This window comes from Primulina eburnea, chromosome 4 (assembly GCF_022965805.1).
Source record: "Primulina eburnea isolate SZY01 chromosome 4, ASM2296580v1, whole genome shotgun sequence".
Classification (NCBI taxonomy): domain Eukaryota; kingdom Viridiplantae; phylum Streptophyta; class Magnoliopsida; order Lamiales; family Gesneriaceae; genus Primulina; species Primulina eburnea.
The window spans coordinates 43,401,968-43,422,404 of record NC_133104.1 but is presented as its reverse complement, the minus strand read 5'-3'; the positions used below and the strand labels follow the sequence as shown (position 1 = coordinate 43,422,404).

At 35.7% G+C, this 20,437-nt stretch overlaps 4 protein-coding genes across 4 annotated transcripts; 2 read left to right on the top strand and 2 right to left on the bottom strand.

The window, feature by feature from the left end:
* Positions 1-2,617, top strand: LOC140829307 (small ribosomal subunit protein RACK1-like). The gene is made up of 3 exons (XM_073192399.1): positions 1-546; positions 822-1,239; positions 2,295-2,617. The coding sequence occupies exons 1-3, from the start codon at positions 77-79 to the stop codon at positions 2,394-2,396; spliced, it is 990 nt and encodes a 329-aa protein (XP_073048500.1). The 5' UTR covers positions 1-76; the 3' UTR covers positions 2,397-2,617.
* An 813-nt stretch (positions 2,618-3,430) lies between these two features.
* LOC140829306 (exonuclease 1-like) lies at positions 3,431-8,024 on the top strand. The gene is made up of 12 exons (XM_073192398.1): positions 3,431-3,568; positions 3,671-3,707; positions 3,796-3,970; positions 4,089-4,167; positions 5,007-5,051; positions 5,409-5,558; positions 5,645-5,759; positions 5,965-6,065; positions 6,337-6,434; positions 6,695-6,787; positions 6,992-7,158; positions 7,489-8,024. The coding sequence occupies exons 1-12, from the start codon at positions 3,491-3,493 to the stop codon at positions 7,920-7,922; spliced, it is 1,572 nt and encodes a 523-aa protein (XP_073048499.1). The 5' UTR covers positions 3,431-3,490; the 3' UTR covers positions 7,923-8,024.
* Positions 8,025-8,188: 164 nt separating this feature from the next.
* LOC140829964 (protein MOTHER of FT and TFL1-like) lies at positions 8,189-9,821 on the bottom strand. The gene is made up of 4 exons (XM_073193243.1): positions 9,598-9,821; positions 9,317-9,378; positions 8,927-8,967; positions 8,189-8,572 (listed from the first exon to the last, which is right to left on the bottom strand). Exons 1-4 carry the CDS (start codon positions 9,790-9,792, stop codon positions 8,352-8,354), a joined length of 519 nt encoding a protein of 172 aa, XP_073049344.1. The 5' UTR covers positions 9,793-9,821; the 3' UTR covers positions 8,189-8,351.
* Positions 9,822-13,904: 4,083 nt separating this feature from the next.
* On the bottom strand, positions 13,905-19,412 carry LOC140829304 (mitogen-activated protein kinase 9-like). Its single transcript, XM_073192396.1, has 11 exons — positions 18,912-19,412; positions 17,804-18,212; positions 17,375-17,502; positions 17,211-17,270; positions 16,411-16,560; positions 16,055-16,210; positions 15,800-15,937; positions 15,627-15,703; positions 15,341-15,442; positions 14,546-14,765; positions 13,905-14,106 (listed from the first exon to the last, which is right to left on the bottom strand). Exons 1-11 carry the CDS (start codon positions 18,927-18,929, stop codon positions 14,035-14,037), a joined length of 1,530 nt encoding a protein of 509 aa, XP_073048497.1. The 5' UTR covers positions 18,930-19,412; the 3' UTR covers positions 13,905-14,034.
* Positions 19,413-20,437: the final 1,025 nt, after the last annotated feature.

Below are 20,437 nucleotides of genomic sequence, written 5' to 3'. Positions count from 1 at the left end.
ACAATCCATATTTTGCCTCACCGAAGCCCAAAGTAGCAACTTCACTCCGCAGGCAGAAACCCTCGAATCAAGAATCATGGCGCAAGAGCAACTAATCCTTCGGGGCACGATGCGCGCCCACACTGACTGGGTGACTGCCATCGCCGCACCCGTCGACAATTCTGACATGATCGTCTCTTCCTCCCGTGACAAATCCCTTATTCTCTGGTCCCTCACCAAGGAGGACAGAAACTATGGAGTTGCCCGCCGGCGCCTCACTGGACACGGACACTTCGTTGAGGACGTTGTCCTGTCATCCGATGGACAGTTCGCTCTTTCTGGTTCTTGGGATGGAGAGCTCCGTCTCTGGGATCTGCAATCTGGGGGCACAGCACGCCGCTTTGTGGGGCATACTAAAGACGTGTTGTCTGTTGCTTTCTCGATCGATAACAGGCAGATCATGTCAGCCTCTAGGGACAAGACGATTAAGCTGTGGAATACCCTTGGCGAATGCAAATATACGATTCAGGATCAGGACGCTCATTCCGATTGGGTTTCTTGTGTGAGGTATGGCTACATGTCTCGTATTTCTTATTAATTCTATATACTTGTATTGTTCTATTTTATGGGTTTATGAAAGGATATTTATTTCGAAGGTAGTTATTCCCAATTAGAAAACCGATCAAGTTGAGTGTCTGGTTACAATGAGACTTGTAAATCTAACTTCTCTGAAAACATTCATCAGGACATGACATGATTGAAGCTGACATTATTCTCGTAGTTATAAATTTTTATGACTTCAAAATAGTGAGTTGATAAGCATATGTTTTGTTCTGCTTAAGGTTTTCTCCAAATGCCCTGCAGCCAATGATTGTTTCAGGGTCGTGGGATCGGACAGTTAAGATATGGAATTTGGGTAATTGTAAGCTGAGGTCTACGTTGACTGGCCATTCAGGATATGTGAATACTGTGGCAGTGTCTCCTGATGGGAGTTTGTGTGCTAGTGGTGGGAAAGATGGGATTATTTTGCTTTGGGATTTGGCTGAGGGGAAGAAGCTTTATTCTCTGGATGCTGGCTCTGTTATTCATGCTCTGTGCTTCAGCCCAAATAGGTATTGGCTGTGTGCAGCCACAGAGTCTAGTATCAAGATTTGGGATTTGGAAAGCAAGAGTGTCGTGGTAGATCTTAAGGTTGATTTAAAGCAAGAGAGCGAGATGGCTGCTGAGGAAACGACTCAGTCTGTTGCTTGTAAAAACAAGGTACGTTTACTTACTTCAAGTAGTTCCCTACTTTTTTTTACTCATTTTGTTGTTTTAATTTGATGCTATGGCTCTATAATTTCAGATTCTAACTTCCTTGACCTGTTACTGCACTTTAACAATGGGTTTCAACTTTCATGTACACTTTGAACTTTGAGTAGTTCGATGTTGTTATAGAGTTACCACTACAATTGTGTTTTGTTATTGTAGTTTCTTTTTAATCGCTATGGGTGTCTGTTGTAACTAGGCATTTGTATGATTTTCGTATGAAATATGTAGGCGAGGGATGCGTTTTTTACTCCCTAAATTTTTATATTAAAATATATAGGCTAAGAATGCTTTTTATACCCCTGAATTTTTTATATTAGTTTTACACATTCAACACTGTTCCCATCATTTACTGTCGTGCTCACTAATGATTCAGTTTATCAATGCCATTCATATTCGTTCTCTCTTGATTTCAAACTTGTAGATATTATGTCGCGTATGGAAATTAATTGAAACTATTCTCCTTTTCTGATGTAATGAGTGATTTTTTTTGTCAAAATAATGCTCCAATTCCAATTTTTCACTGCAGATTTTTAATTGATTGAGAATTTGAGACCATATCAAGTTAATATATTTGTTGTCATTCATTGATTGACAATTAAATCTCGTGGATTTCTCAATGAGAAATAGATGCTGTTACTTGCTTTATAAAATCCGTTCCAACTCTTGTAAATATAATTATGTATATCCTATTTTTCTTTCCTATAGTTTAACGTGTAATCTTAGCGCCTAGTAAAAGTTTATTGTTATAACATGCTACCAAGAGCTACTCCATTCTCTTTTGGCCAACTCTTCTCCATATGTATACATGATACAAGTCCTTTCCATCTTGTCTGGGTGTTGCAATGGATAATTGTTGTCACTGCTGCTTTTGTTCTTTTAAAATGTGCCATATGAATTTAACAACAAAGAAATAATTGGAGAAACTTGTGAATTCTTACTTACCTTGGATTATTTATGTGTTGGCATTTTGTATGATAGCTGACTTTCTAAATTGCTTGATGTAGATCAATTACTGCACCTGTCTTAGCTGGAGTGCTGATGGAAGCACCCTTTACAGTGGTTACACAGATGGTGTTATTCGAGTTTGGGGCATTGGACGCTACTAGAAATGCGACTTCAGCGGAGCTACCAATTTTATTTTTTTTTGTTGTTTCAGTGACCTTAAGTTGCAGTATTAGATTTCATGAAATGCTGGGTGTTTGAATTCTATTTCCCTGGTTTGATATCCGTGTTTTTTGATCATGAATAATTTGTTAGGTTACATGTATTTTTACGGACATTTGATCTAAGTTATTTTGTCTAATGAAGGATCCATGGAATATTGTCAGTTTTGCTGGGTACTTTAGGCTTGTGGCGATACCAATGGTTCGTCTTATCTTATTTTCAAAACTCCATATGCTGTGGCTGACCCAGAAAATTGGGGGCAGGCGAAATTTGCAGGATATAGTATTATAGGGAGGCTTGCTTAGAGGCCTCTGCAACATTTTTTTTAGGATTGATTGAACTCTATGGGACAACAATTTTATATATGTACTCTTACTTACCCACATAATTTTTAAAATGATGTATTATATTGTAATATAATCAGAAGTTATTTCTGAAGATAATGGAAGTTTAATTACAACTTTAAAATTTAAAACAGCTCATATTATGTATTTAATAAATATCTAAATATGCAAAATCAATAATGATCAAAATGATATTAAATTCACAATAATGAAATCATCGTAAATTTAGCAAATTACTTATTATACAAAAATTTGTGTGTGATGATCTTAGGGGTAATATTTTGTTAAACAGATCTGTTATTTGAGTCATCCATGAAAAATATTATTTTTTATACTAAGATTATTATTTTTTATTATGAATATCGGTAGGGTTGATTCGTATCACATGTAAAGATTCACGAAAAGATATACTCTACTTATTATTATTTATTAAAAAACTTGAGAATGGAAATATAGTTGGGTGTGGAAACTGGGAACCGAGAGTCCAGCATGTGGCACGCACGTGCATTGGGACATCGGAGATGGTGATAAAAGCCGCGGGAACACTTTCAACTGGTCAAACTTCAAATTCATTTGGCGGGTAAGAAAGAAAACGCATCAATAAATGATCCGCCAATTTCTCATCTGACAAATTACAATCTCCACCTAAAAATTATTAACCAAATAAATTAGCCAAAAAAAAAAAAAAAGTAATGGGCATCAATAATCTTCTGAGATTCATGAAGCCGCATGTTCAATCCGTTCACATAAAGAAATATTCTGGCAAACGAGTAAAAATCTTGATTTATATATGGACTTGATTCTGTTATCCAAGTCAAAATGCATGTCCTTCCTAGCTTCTAACTCTGTTTTTTTTTTAATCTGCGACGCAGGTTGGGATCGATGCATATTCATGGCTTCATAAAGGAGGTGATTGATAATCTCGCATAAAAAAAGTGTTATTTTTCTCGAATTACTTTTAGGGGTTTGAATATAACATTATTGGCACTTTTTGTAGCTTATTCGTGTAGCATGGAGCTATATCTGAATACTGATGGAGACAAGAAATCCCAATATTTGAAGTATTTTATGCATCGAATCAATATGCTTCGACACCATAATATCACTCCGGTGGTCGTTTTTGATGGCGGTAATATCCCGTGTAAGGCTTCCACAGAAGATGAAAGGCACAGGCATGTTGTGTTTGTGTACAGTTGCTTGTTATCTTAGAAGTGCGAAGTTCAAAGGCGATCCAAGATTACTTGTATGCCAATGGTTTTTTTTTTCCCTTTTCAAACTAATGTGATTTAGGAGAAGAAAGGCCAATAGAGATATGGCGATGGAGAAGCTGAAGGAAGGTAATGCTAATGCAGCCTCTGAGCTTTTCCAGGTATTACTTCATTTTTTGTGATGTTTCTTTTAATTGTCAGCCTTCTCTTTTTGACACTAGTTAAAACTTTGTGGGAAACTATGAAGTACAAGTATTGTAATTGCTTGTATGTGAGTTCTAGGCAGATGATAGAATCACGTAGGGATCACCGTTTGTTTCCAACTTCCTTGAGGATTCACAAATAAATCACAAACTTTGTGTACTATCCATGACATTTTATGTAGATTTGTCATTTGTGTGCAAGTGGGAATACTTTAGTTCCACATCATCTCGTTACTTGGTACTCTATGCCAAGGTGGGATTTTTGCTTTTGAACTAATTAGAGAACTTATTTTCTTCACGCCTCACGTGATATGTACAACCATCATATATAGATTTTTTTAATCAAAATAATCTTGAACAAAAGGGTTCATAAAATATAAGATGCAGAAATTACTTTGGACCTTTGTTTGTTTTCCATTTTTCCTGTAAAGTAACTGATGAGTTTACGATGAGTTTTTTTTTCTTGCATTCAGCGATAGTCTACAAGTATCATATGTTGTGAGCAGGGGCCGGATCCACATGCTCCTTTAAAGTCCGGGTGGTCCAATTTTTTTTTAAAAAACTGTATATGTAAATTTTGTATAACTTTGAAATAATATGATATTAGCCCGAGTAGATCAATTTAAAATATTAAAAGATTTTAGAGTTTAAAATTTCAGCCCGGTTAGAGCCATATTTCTAGTTCTACCACTGGTTGTGAGGATAAATTCTACAAATACTAAATATTGGAATATAAATCTTCATGCCACATTTTCTGTATGCTTACACGTCCTGATTATTTGTGTTATATGATGTAGAGGGCAGTGAGCATCACTCCGCTGATGGCACATCAACTTATCCAGGTAAACATGTCAATTCATTCATTTATAGGCTTCTATCCATTGTAGAATGTGGCATGAAGATTTATCTTCCAATATTTAGTATTTGTAGAATTTATCCTCACAGCATATTTTTGGATGCCTATGTTAAAAGGATATAGTGGGGTATTTTTTTCATCTAATTTCGGCCAACTATTTTTTTTAAAAAAAATTAACCTCGTATAGCGTATTTCGAGAAAACTTGAAGATTTAAAAAAGTTTGACCGCATCTATTTTCCCAATTTCCCCGGATATGATATAGCAGGTGCATACTAACTTCCAATTCCAAACTAAGTTTCTGAAGCAGGACTGATCAATAGTACTCACTGTTTTAATTTTCAGATTTTGAGATTAGAGAATATTGAATTTGTGGTAGCTCCATACGAGGCAGATGCACAACTGGCATACCTGTCTGGTCTTAAAGCTGAAGAGGGTGGGGTTGTTGCAGTCATTTCAGAGGACAGTGACTTACTAGCATATGGTTGTCCAGCTGTAAGAAATCGCGCCTAAACAAAATCAAATGTTATCCACCCTTTGCTTGATTTCAGTTCGAACGTTTCTCACGCCAATTTTTGCAGGTAGTCTTTAAGATGGACCGATATGGCAATGGTGATGAGATAGTTCTGGACAAGGTCTTTAATACTGTTGGTTGCGTACCATCCTTCAAAAGTTTTGATAGAGAATTGCTAACAGGTGAATTATCTTTGTTGAATTACGGGTTATGAGTTCAAGATTTATAATAATTTAAAAACTTACAAGAGCGATTAGTTTCGGTTTTAGGACCTGTCACTTAGGATCAACCCATCATGTGTACTCATGGTAAAAATATGTTTTTGTTCCTTTCGCTACCCCTACTAATTTCTTGCACTGATCAGGACTTCAATCATGGGTATTTCAGGTATGTGTGTCTTGGCTGGCTGTGATTTCCTTCCATCTGTTCCTGGAGTTGGAATTGCAAGAGCTCACAATCTGGTTGCCAAGTACCGAAACTTCTCCCGTGTAAGAACAATCTTTGATCAAATAAAAGTTGAACTAAGACGTTGATAGTATGTTAATCGTGTCCTAGATGCTTTTAAGAAAAGCTCAGTTATAATGCAAATCTCTCGCTGGAATTTTGACGACATATTTTTTGTACATGAACCACCGATTGATGAAAATTGGTTTGTTTCAGCCAGATTTTCGCGCATGCTCATTTCGATTTTCTTCAACTTTATTCTTTTTAGCATTGATTGTTTCTTGGAATGGCTAAAAATCCTATTGGGATTCGCAGATTCTATCAGTTCTGAGATTCGAGAAGGGAAAACAAATGCCTGAAGATTACTCCGAGGCCTTCAAAGAAGCAGCTGCAGTGTTCCAGCATGCTCGAGTGTATGTATAAGATAGTATATGGTACTCCATAACACATGAAACTTCAAATTTATTTCCTGTAATCACGTTGCATATATCTCATGATCTCACATCACGTCTCAACAAATGACAATGCATATGGTGTACAAATTTGAGATACTCTCCTACCCAAGATACTATTCTTTTGGTTTGAATTTTCCTTTTCCATTGTCCAATGTGTTGAGAAATGATGTGGGATCATAGCAATAATACTTGCATCACTGTTTAAAGTTTGTTGGCAGATATGATGCAGCTAAAAAGCAACTCAAACCCCTCAAACCTCTAACGCCGGATCTCTTGCAAAACGAAGATAAAAATCTTGATTTCTTAGGGCCGTATCCTTGTTCTTTCCATCTGTTACTTCTCAACATGCTGATGTACATGATGCAGGTCTTAGATCATAGATCAATAAACCTGTACCCCTTTTGATTCACTTCGTTTTCCAGTCAAAACTAGTGCTACAAATCATTTATGTGAAAGAGCAGCTTGTTTAAAACTCGGCCTTTTCTCTCGTTTTCTCCTCAACATCAAATACTCAGGGACTTACCCCCATCGCTAGCAATTGCAATTGCTCAAGGAAATCTGGACCCGTGCACAATGGAAGCTTTTGATCACTTCCCTCAACCAGGAAACCAGTTTAATCTCAAGTCTCCAGCTTCTGCTTGTAGATTCTTGAGACAAGAAGAAGCTACTGAATCCACTGAAGGTGCATTTTTCAATGTGTCAAAAACTTCTTTTCTAGTAAATATTTGTGTAATTAACTGAACCCATGACCGACCATTAAGGTCATAGATATAAATACCTTGCAAATGAGGACCCGATATATGGATTTGGAATCAGCAATTTAATTTATTTGGTTGGATGAATCTTACATTTTAAAATATAAACATAAAATTTAAAGGAAAGAACTGCCTTTTCTCACTTCCGCTCGTCCATTTTAGCTCACCAGCTAGAAATTTTCTTTTCACTACCAATTTTGTAATATGCTCTAAGTTGAGGAATCGTTAGCCTAAATGCAGTGCTCATGTTGTTTCAGGCAAACATACAGATGATGTGCCAACAGACAAAGTGATCAATGGTTTACCCCAACAGAAGCCAACAACAGTTGCGGAGGAAGTGCTGAACTCCAGTGAAATTTTATCACTACAAAACTTGGTTTTCCCTTCAAACAATGAAGCCTCCACAGAAAATGTAAAAACGCCCTTTCGACTTCCTTCAAAGATTCCGAACAACAACCCGTTCAAAAAACGCAAACTGGAACAAGTTCAGACAGTTGCTATTGATGAACCGGTTACTGAGATTGAGAGCCTAGGCCCCATTGTTGAATCACAGGAAAGTATAAACTCTACACATTCAGCTCTTCTTACCACAAAAGTGGAAAATATTAGCAGAAAGCTACCAAAACATAGGCATTGCACAGCTGAAGTATCTAAGAATACAAGTATCTTAAATTTCTATCCTAGAGTGTAATTATTTTTTTCTTTCTAAATATTTATTATGATTTTCATGCATTCAGATCTTGTCAGTCTTTTCCATGGAATAATCAAGGAATAGTCAACACGAAGCAAGCGATGTCATCGATATGAATTTGCATGGTTTATGTTTCTATAATTTTTGAGAAAGTATATTTCTTTTTAGAAATAAATCAAAAATGATTATTTTACGTTTTTCATTCGTTCAGAATTTTTTTTAAAAATATTTAATTTTTAAGACCAAAACAAAAGATACACACATGTTTCATGAAATAAAAGCCATTAATTTAGGGCATCCATGATTCTTACTGATGCAGGAGGATCCTCCAATAAGTACACTACAACTCTTTATTAAACTTGTATGTAATAATAGCATCAATATTTTTTATATATAGGGTTTTGGTAACTATCTGCAAGATCAACTAATTCAGCGCTTCCGGTTGGCGGGTTCTTTGTGAGCATTGAAATAGACGGTGGCAACAGGCATTCCCAGATCAAAGTGATGCGCGAAGGCCCTCGTATTGAAATGCGAGCGGCAACCCGGCGGCTCCAATGCGCTCATCGCCACTTTCTGCCGGAAGAGCACCAGTATGTACCGATGGATTCCCACCGGTGGCCGTGGCCCTGCATAGGGTAGCACCTCCTTCCCTGAAACCACACCACCACCAATCACTAATCGAGAATATCTAACACAAAATTAAATTCAGATCATATACACCCCTGACACTCAGTTTTATTCCAACAAATAAATTTTCGACTAGTACAATAATTCTTTTAATGAAATTAAGGGAGTGAGGCCGTATGCATCATCGCACTTCCATGGTCGATCTCTCCAAAATTCATTGTGTCAATGCATGCAAAATTAGAACCAAAATAATTAATACATGCATTAATTAACATGTATTAATTAATTAATTATCTAATTAAATTATCAACATATACGACTTTGTTTGGACAACAGGAAACCAATTAATCAATTTCAAGATATCTAGATCATTTTACCTCTAATGACATTGGTGCAGCCAGGAATGTCCGTCACGATCCTTCAAAAAAAAAAGTATAAAAAATTATACTGATAATGAAAACCAAAAGAATAATAATTTTCAAGTTAAATCAAGTGGTTAAGATTTTGATATTTTATGTTGTCAAATTTCAGTTTTAATATTATATTATTTCTTTTAGGATTGTATTTTTTATTTTGTATTTGGAGTATCGACACTGCACACGTCATGCAACACTCTGTATGAGTGCCACGTTTGAAAAAAGATTAAATTTTTTTAACAAAAGATAAGACGTGGGTTAAAATTTGACGGTATATAAAACCAAACTCGTGAAAAAGTTTGGCAAAAAATGAAATTTTCTCATAAGTGGGACAATGTAACAATTATTTACCAATGGATCCATTCCCTCATGCTAGGCTCACTCGGACTTGGAGCATCTGGATCTGTCATCACCTGCACATCATGCAACACGGCCACATCCCATTAACGTCTACATCGAATCCGGACAAGATTAGCCACGAACAACACAGCCCATAAAAATTTAGCAGCGGCATACAAATTTTCACCAATTTTTTGTCGAAAACACAAGACATGCAAATTAAACAAGGTCTGATCAACATGTAAAGAAGAAAGAAAGAAATAGAGGACTAGCTGGTGTGGATGGGTACGTACCAGAGTGTAGAGATCAGTAGGAAGACCAGAGATAAGGACCCTGGGTGGTGCTGCGGCCATGGAGGGCTTGATATCGCAGCCATTAGTGACATGCTTGGTTCCATAGTACACAGACATGTTCACTGTGGGCACAAACATGTCAACCACATCGCCAATCACCCTACCAACTACCAGAGGATCAACATTTGTTGCCATTTTCAATCACCAGAAACGTACACTGTAGCTTATTTTATTTATTGTGTTGCAGTGGCAGGCCGGATGGATATTTATAGGGGAAGAGTTGTGAGATTGGGTGGACATGCACAGGGCGATGTAAAAAGCAGCACACCACGTGTGAAAACCTTGCGCCTCACTGCATAAACCACCCTTTCCATGTTTTGTAGGCTGCTTCGCCAGGCGTCACAACTTACTTTTTTCTTCTTTTTTTTTGGGTTTTGTTTTAAAATAATTGTCCTCTAAATTGGTATAATCATAGTCTCCACTGTGCACACTAATTTCCATACACAGTTGGATGTATTTTATGTCATAGATAGATTTCCATATGGGTTTTATTTGTTTAAATAGATATGACCTTTTAATGATTTTTTTTTTAAAAAAAATTAACTGTTCAAGATGTTTATGCGTCTGCATGTATGGAACTTATAATCAGTGTCTTTTAACACATAATTGCATGTATTACTCATGAATTTAACCTTTTTTCCCGGTTGTTTTCTTTGGCACTCTTTCGCGGTGCTGATTCCGTGCGCTATCCAATTTTTCGCTCAACGTTATATAGGATGACTCAGTATTTCGCAGTGCTGTCGCTCATGTTTATATTAACGCGATTTATCGCGTGTTTTATGTGATAGAAAAATAATAATCAAGTTTATTGTCAAGCTATTTTTCTTATGATTTATGTGATGCATTGATAATTTGCATATAAAAATGGATATTATAAAATTTCCTACATAAGTTTTTACCCCAATTACTTGAACATATAAAAAATATTTGAAATCAATGTTGTTTTTATAGTCATTTGTGCTTTCAGAGTTAGTTTTGATTCTCATGTTTGAATTTGTTTTCAGTACATAGAGTTTCTTTTAGATTTTTTTTTTGGTTGGTTGTTTTGACAGGCTTTCGCAGGGCTGAAAATGTACTATTCAATTTCGATTTATAATATAGAGCGAAATGTGTTTTTACAGTACTGCTGAAACTTGATATCCAATTTCGATTTACGTCATAAAATGAAATGTGTTTTTGTGTGTGTGTGTGTAAATACGTAGTTTTTAATTTTGTAGATTTCAAGTGAGATTTGTTGCTATTCACATTTATATTTTCATGAATAAATAGTTTTTAGTTTTGTAGATTTCACATGAGATTTGTTTATATTTACGTTTTGTATCCATGCTATTCATCACTTGTAGGTAAAATTGATATTATAAAATTTCATGTATAGGTTTCAACCCCAAGTACTTGAACTTGAAAAATATATGAAATTAATGTTTTTTATATTATAAGCACATAGTTTTTGGATTTATAGATTTTACGTGGGATTCGTTGCTACTCATGTAACTATTCATTGCGTGTTTTAAATTATACGATGAAATTCACGTTTATTGTCATGTGACTAATTGTATGCTTTATGTGATAATTTGCATCTAAAATGTATATTGAAAAATTCATACATAGATTTTATGTGAGACTCGTTGCTATTTACGTTTATATTCATGATGTGATTCATCGTGCATTTTATGTGATACATCGTGCGTGTTAGATAATTTCCTACACAGATTCCGTTATTTTTTGGGTGGTTAACACTACAAAAAAAAAAAAAAAAAAAAAAAAAAGCTGCATGAGCGATGGAATTCATAAAACTAACGACGCTTTTTTCAAATTATGTCGCTAAATTTGCCCATGGTTTTAATGAAACCGTGGGTAAATTACCACGGTTTTTAAAAACTGTGGGCATATTAGCTATGGATTAAATAAAACTACAGACGGTCTTGAAAACCGTTGCTAATTGCGACTGTTTTACATAAACCGTCGCTAAATATTTATCTTCTGTATTTGAAATCATTGTGGTAAATTGCTAATGTTCAAAATGCTTTTCAGTTACGTTTTGTCCTCACCGCTCTTAAAATAAAAATGGCTAATTAGCTAGAGTTGTGTTCGGTTTGAAGCATTTTATTTAAGAATTGAACTCACAATATAAAATTGTGGATTTCAAAGATTTTATTTTAATAAAAAAAATGGATTGAAATCAAAGTTCAAGAATTTAAATTTCATAGATTTAAGGATTATATATTTTTATTTCAACAGTTTTGATATAATGTCTACAAATTATGTCAAGCTTTGTGAGCATTGTTGAGATGAACTCACCCGTTGAGCCAGAGATGGATCCAGCCTATGGCTATACTATATATATGTTCACTATTATTACTATGTAAGTTTGCTATAGTTCAACCCATCTTTTCCTGCAAACACCGATCCAGAACTAGGGGTGTTCAAACTTCGAACCATATATGCGTTGGAACCTTGGAATGCTGGAATGTATGTTCTTCTTTCGAATTTATATGCAGCTTCGGGCAGATGGGTCGATGTTAACAGAATGAGATTTAAAATGTGGGATACTGGCGTTAAAAAAATACCAGGGTACAGCTGGGTTGAAGTTCAGAACAAGATTCAAACATTTTTAGTAGGAGATTTTGCTCATCCAGAGAGTGATAAAATACTTGCTTTCTTGGAAGAGCTAGTTTGAAGATTAAACTGGTTGGTTATAACTCCACCACGAAACTGGTTCTACATGATGTAGAAGAAGAGGAGAAACAGCAGATGCTCAAGTACCATAGTGAAAAATTAGCTGTTGCATATGGATTATTAAGATACCCGAAGGTAGACCGGTTCGTGTTTTTAAACTTATGGGTTTGTGAGGACTGCCATACGGCTATCAAACAGATGGCGAAGATCATACGCAGATTGATAATCTTGCGTGATCCTACGCAATTCCATCACTTCAATGGGGGAGAATGTAATTGTGGGGATTACTGGTAAACGACCCTTGCGTTATCCAGGCAAAAATGATAAAAGTGACACTTCAAGAAACCAGAGGAACTGTGCTGTGTGTTGTTCTCCAAAGTGTTTCAAAGGGATTATTCGAATTTCAGTTGGTTGTTGGAAAGAGCTTGGCGTTAACCATTCAAAGTAGCTGGGAGTGCCCTTGAGTATTATTTATGATACCCTTGAAAGGGCCCGGGTCATTGTGAGAACCAAGGGGCCGGATATTTCCTACATGACCCGAGATGATTAACTAGGACCCAGGTTCTCATGTCAAAGCCGAGGGCTCAATACCCGAATAACTTCCTTAGAGGATCTTATAGATTATTGGGAAGAAAGGGACTGGGCGGGAAGTCAACGTCCTTTAGTCTGAACGTATCCCCGAAAATATTGAGAAGAAAGGGACTGGACATGCAGTCAACGTCCCTTATTCTTGGAGTACCCACGAAGCTATCGGGAAGAAAGGGACCAGACATGCAGTCAACGTCCCTTATTCTTGGAGTACCCACGAAGCTATCGGGAAGAAAGGGACCAGACAGGCAGTCAACGTTCGAGGGTACAAGTAGTAGGTGAGCACGCGTATCAAGGTAACTCTAGCCTTCCCTCCTACAAATAGCAGGTATGGTTGTCATTTAAGGGGGCTAGAATCTCTTCATTCTCAAGCATTCATACATATCATTCAAGTTCTCTTCCTTGATAACCCTGCTGACTTAAGCATCGGAGTGGTCACGTCGGACACCCCTCCGGCGCCCATTCACGAGTTCTTTTCATTGTTTGCAGGTCACAGTGGAAGCCATCTACCTTGTTCATTTTCCTAAACAACATTATAAATTCTTGATTTGATCCGGTGGAGCACCGAACCTTGCTCATCCATTTCACCCGGATCGTATCAATTTAAGGTTATCATAAAAATTTTCGTGAAAGATGTGCGCACAAAAGCACGGATATCGCCAGAAAAATTGAACGTTGATAATACCTTAGTATTTTGGGAGTACAAGTATTAAAATTACCGATTTTTGTTTCGATTTTGAAAAATCATGTAAATATGTAGATACTGATAAAGTTAATAAATTTTGGATATACTTTTTAATATAATTATTCATGTTTGGAATTAAACTTGTATGTATTAGGTATGCATTGTGATTTTGTTGGATCATATTTTCATGATACTAATTAAGTATAAGTAATAAAACTAACTGTTATTCATGGTTAAAACAATGTTAGTTTCTATTTAAAGTTTCATTCGAACTCAGAACCAGTTTACACATTGGATAGCAAATATTTCGTATCGATGTTAATATTTAAACTACGTCTATACTATCTGTTACTATGAACCTAAAACAAAGAAAACATCTAAAAATGCAAGGGGAAAATAATCTTGTGGGTGATGTTATCTCCATTTTTTCAGCAATGGAGATAGGCAACTTTCTCAGACAACCCATCAACCTCTTCATCTTGCTCCGCAATGGGATCTTCCTGCCAACAGTGGAAAATATTATAACATTTAGTATGCAATAAAAAAGAAACATGAACTAGTAATCAGCACTTCTATCTTTGAATGCAACATGTAACCATTTGCTTTGATTTTTTTTTTTTAAATCCTGTCGAGGCAGCTAATTCATGTTTTATTTATTTGAGCTCGACCATTTCGAATTGTAGTGTTCACTTACTCACCAGCCTACCCTGTTTGCTTCTTATGAAGCTCACAAACACATCCACGAGCTCAAGATCTTGATTGTTAGTTATATTTTCATTTGATAGAGGTCGATCTTACACTATTAATTAAGTTGAGCTTAGCATCAAGATTATCAGGTTTCACAAGTCCACAAAAGTAACAAAGATTTCACCATAAAATAGTGATGAAACATGGAAGCTACAACCGAAAACATGAGACCATGAAGAGCGAGTTAACTACCTCGGTCTCTCTTTTTCCTTGGACGCCTATACATTTAGAAGCACTGATACTTGCACTCTTCAACAAGCTCCGAACACTGTAATTTGCCTTGTTTGGTCCATTTTGTTCACTTTCATTTACCGTTGGAGGACTATGAAGTGTTGGGGAGACAGAAGCTGAAGCTTGATTTTCACCATCATTCTCTTTACTGGCATCATCCTTGGGTGCAGGGACACGCTCTCTAAACATAAAATGCGGATTTAGATAGTAATTGCACTCAGTGGAAACAATTTTAACTCAGAGCAACACATAACAAGCAGATATAAAATAGGTTCATATTTCTTTCTTCTTCAGCAATGTCAAACGCATTTAACTCTAATTTATAGCACAATTGGAATATTATTTTTCTCTGTCCTTGTTCTTTTTCAATCATAAGAAATGTGTAGATGCAACCCAATCTTCAGCATTTCTTCAGGCTTCATCTATGTCTCAAATTTTATGTAAACAATCAACTATCAAAAGCTCATTGAAAGATAGTTGATATTCATGACCGATGACACCACCACCAAGGCCGAGCCTCAACAATTTTCAAAATACTTGAAATTTTCTTTAGCCATTAGTCCGACGTTTATAAGAAAAAATTGTAACTTGGGTTGGATATGGATTTAACATTCATTGTTTGCATATGGCCAGCATAATAAATTTCTCTAATTTTAGTGAAATACGGGATAATGTAGGGATTTTTGTCTATTTAATCATTTAATTCCTCTGATCTGCAACTGCAAGGGAAGTATCATATCCTTATCATAGACATACCTAGGTAGTGAAACATGATGCCGTAGGATATGAGAGCTTTTTCCACCCTTAATGGAATGCTCCTCGAGATGCGCAAACTGTCTCTTGAATCGATCAACACCACTAGCAAAAGTTGGAGAAAACAAATTCAGTATCCAATCCAAAGAAAGTGTCTCGTGCTTCGCATAAAAAAATAGGAACAAGTAGATTTCTAATACAAGCAGTAAAGTTTCTTCTGCAACCATAAGGATCACAAGAACTATCTGAGTGAAAAAATAAGTCGTTCACACATTACAATTGGCCTAACCTTGGGTACATAAAGCCACTACTCTGATCTCCATCACGAAGATACTCTTGTAGCATTTGAGGGTGATACTCTAGTATCTGTTTGCTTGAGATAAAAGTACTTGGGATTAATAAAGGAGTTTAAGTCCAACGAACCATGCAATCACAAGGCTATTATCATGTTACAAGGCCAACCTCTCGATAAATTAACTCTCTAACATCATCTTTTGTCAATTTTCTCCTTTCAAACTCAAATTCAAACTTCGATATGGGTTTAGTTGATGGCTCCCGGTCAGCATTTGCCAACCCGCAAAAGTACGGATCTGCCAATGCCTGCAAGCATAGTCATCCAAAGTGTTCTCACATTACATACATTCATGTGTGTGTCTATATATATATGTCACTAAAGAGTTAAATAATAGTAACAAACAAGATATCACTAGAAGTTACTTCTTCGGCAGTTGGTCTATCTTTAGGATCAAATGCAACAAGACGTTCCAGTACACGCAAGGCCAAAGGGTCAGCATTGGGAAATTTCTCAACAAATGGCACAGGCTGCTTCTTGTGCATGTTTTTGAGATATCTCCTCGCCTTTTCATTTCTGATCTGCCATATTAATAGCAAAAAAGCTCTGATACAAAGGTAATTGACATTTTATTGTGGATCCTTGGAACGTATTGATTCGAGAAACGATAACATTTTCTCAAAAGTAACTTAACTAAACAATCCAGAATAATTTGTTTGGAAATAGAGCAAGCTTAGAAGAAAATAAAATCAAAACGATGCAGTGGGATTAAATATCTAACCCTTGCAATAGATTCAGGAGGAGGCGAGCCAAGGAGATCGGTAATTAAGTCTAATTGGTGGACCACATTTTTCCCAGGGAACAATGGTTTTCCATTAATCATCTCGGCAAATATGCAGCCAATGCTCCAGATATCAATAGCCGGGGTGTACTGAAAACAAAGAAATTCCGCAACCATTTTGCGTAGTATGCACAAATCGTGTAACCCATGAATAAATTTTTTTTTCCAAATTCTGATTGCGTAACATTCATAGCATGTGATTAAAAGCTACTTCATGCCCTATGGCCCTGACTTTCGACAGCAAATATACACATTTGATCAATATTCTTGACGGCTTATCTTGTAACTACAGATGAAAGATCCGAACTCTGCCACTGACTATGTTCACCCTATATAACACTTTAGACTTCATCGGTGCATGAGGTACCATCATAATGTAGCCTATAATTAACTTCAAGTTACTACTATTATTCTATTATGTAACCTGTGAAGTCTGGTTGAAGGATATTCCCAATAAGACGAACACAGACAGAAGTGAATGGATGTGAATTTTAATGTATATGCTAGTTAATACAATCAAGGCCTAAAACAAACTAATCCTTCAATGCTTTCTAAAGCATAAAATCCCTGGTTGCCATGTCAAAATTAAGGAGTGTTGGAAAAAATGCATTAAGTGTTTACGAAAACAATCATTAGCATTCACAAACTAGTGAAGACCTTCGGATCATACTAGATATAGTGTCTATTACTAACCAGACAGTGTGCAATTGAAAAAAGAGTATGTTGGGAGATCAGCTTACTTTTGAGAAAAAGGAGCCGCATAATTCAGGTGCTCGATACCACCGAGTGGCAACATAGTCCTTCAAAATTTATAAAAAAATTTAATACAGTCGAGAGAAGTACAACACTGCGTGTCAAAATAGAATCTGTAATATATGATAACCTTCATTTAAATCAGACTTACAGTCCAGAATATGGCTGATGGGGCATCATTAAATGAGACACGGGCTAGCCCAAAATCACAGATCTTCAACTTACAGTCAGCATTGACAAGAATATTCTTCGGCTTCAAATCTCGGTGAAACACGTTTGCTGGACAAAAGAAAAATATTTTTCAAGTACATGAGTGAAGTTTCCTTCCTGGTTCTAGAAATTAGTGTTTGCCAACCCACTTAGAGTCGAGTGATTATTCACTTACTTTGCATTCATAGAATTGAATGACAAAGGTAGATGGATGGCCACATTCAAATTTGCGTTCATAAGAATTGAATGACAAAGAATTAACGTGTGTTACGAGACCATTCATCTGCCCCCCATCCTCAAGTATTTGTCATTCAGTCGTTTTATTAATAGGAAGAAAATGAAGATTTCACGAGTAGATGTAGAAAACAACCTGCGTGAATATATTTTAAGCCACGTAGGAGCTGGTACAAGAAAAATTGATAGTGTTCCGGGGTTAGATCGTCATTAGCCTTAATTACTTGGTGAAGGTCAGATTCCATCAATTCAAAGATAACATAAATATCTTGGAATTCTCTCCGAGAAGGAGGAAGCATGACGTGCTTAATCACAACAATGTCCGGATGGCGGAGCAGCCGGAGGAGCTTGATTTCTCTGAGGATTCGCGTGGCATCGGATACATGCTCGAATACATCATTGATCTTCTTAATGGCAACTTTTTCTCCAGAATAGGTATCAACTGCAGAAGCTACAATGCCATAACTACCTTTGCCAATAACTTCTTGAACATGATATCTACTTGCCTCGCCATACTCTGTAAAGAAATCCTTTTCCAGTACGCTCTACCAAAAATATATACATATAATGAATAAATAATTAGAGAAAACAGAACAAGGAAAACCATCTTAAGATGTTGAGAATGCTTCATTACAACAAGACTCCGCAAATCAAAGGTGTCTCATCTCCAGAAAAGAAAAACTAAAAGCAAACACATAAGCTAGTTAACCCATTCTCCGAATTCCATTCTATGTCTAGAAAAACAAACATCAGAAAGCAATCAACGGAAGTCATTATAGCTTAATCCAATGGACCATGGAAAAATAACATGTTTCTAAAATCACCATAATATCTGGTAATTCCGTTCATGGAGAACAAAGTTCTATCGACTAGTCGCATAACACGTAGAGAACCGTGAAAAACAAATAATTTAATGTTTGACCTCTCACCGTCTTTCGACCAAATCACGTCTCTCTCACTTTTTCTGCATAGCAGATGAGTAATTCAAAGAAGGGCATTTCATATTTTCCCTGTCTAGAGTTGATCAACGTTCAACGGAAATGATGCATCAACTGTGATCTGACACCTCTCAGATTAATTCACATTTCAAACCAAACAAAAGCTGCCAACACCAGAGACCAGAGAAAAGCAAAAGAATAAAACAGTCCCAGGTTCCATTCCGATAAAAAGAAGAGCCCAAAACCAAGAACAGATACGCAGATCCACTGCATATCGCAGTAAAACAATAATCATAAAAAGTTAACCTTTTTGTGGGGTTCCATGGTTGAGCCTGAGGAGGAGAGGAACAAACCCTCTTGCAAACTTCGATCAACTCGAGTCCCGAAAAGTCAAAATCTTACGCGACAGTGATCTCTTCTTCTTCTTCTTCTTCTTCTTGTTTTTCTAGAGGAACAGCCTGTGGGTTTCTCTCGTATGCATTAATTGTGGAAGGAGAATGAGAAGTAACAGACGCTGAGCTGCAATGGAACCAGTTACGAACCCATCCACGAATGCCTCACCACCCCCACATATAACTCCAACTGTTACAAAACAAAGAAAAAAAATTCAATCTTTTTTTACGCCTCGTGTCCTTCGATCCGGTTCTTGAGTTTGTTCCGCTCACGCTCAGCAATGCTCGCTCTCTCTATGGTCTATGTTCTGCAAAGAGAGAGGATGATCAATAATTTTTTGTTTTGCATTTTCAAGTCTGGAATCTGATAGGCCCATTGGATTATTTTTTCAACCAGTTGGCATCAAGCTTCAATGATTATCTGTTTTCGCTTTCATTTTTTATGGCTTTTTTTCCCTTTATACAGAGGTGTACGTAAAGACAACAGAATTTAGCATTGAAGTATGCTATATTTTCTGGAGAAAAATATGTGTGAGATAGTCTCACGGATCGTATTTTGTGAGACAGATCTCTTATTTGAGTCATTCATGAAAAAAATATTATTTTTTATACTAAGAGTATTAATTTTTTTATTGTGAATATCGGTAGAGTTGACTCGTCTCACAATAAAGATTCGTGAGATCCTATCACAAGATCATATTCATATTTCTATACGTTGAAATGAGAATTATATGATTTTTTTAGGGATGCCAATTAATTTTGAATACAAATATTAAATATTAGACACAGAATCTCATGTAAAACAATTTTATATGTAAATTTTGTGATATATATATTACTTATTAAATATTAAATATGATGTTTATCGTGCTTAATATGTTATAGTTAACGTATTATTGATTATAATAGTAATAAAAAAAAATAAAGTTGATAAGTCAAGTATCAAGTTGCATTCAACATGGAGTGAGTTGAAAATTAGCAAAACAGAAATTGATATAGTTACATTAAGATAAATTATCAAGAAAAGAGATATTCCATACTTTTAGCTCAAATATTGATTTTTATATCATGAATATATTAAAAATAAATTCTATATAGATTAATAATATTGAAATCATGAAAAAAATTAATTCAAATAGTTATCGATTAATCTGCATATTAATAATTTATTATTTTAAAAATGATTTTTTTACTCATCCGATATAAATTTAACAAAATAAAAAAATTATCGTATATCATCAATGTCTTTACCGTTTTATTTAAATTAATATATACAAATTTCATTTTACGTATAAATTAATAGAAATACAAGATTGATTTTCATTTTTTTAATTGATTACGTTAAACTCACAATGTCGACTAATCAACTTAAACTAACCATTTTAATTAAAACAACAATAAAATCAAATTTCATGAGAAAATAAACAACAATACGATCAT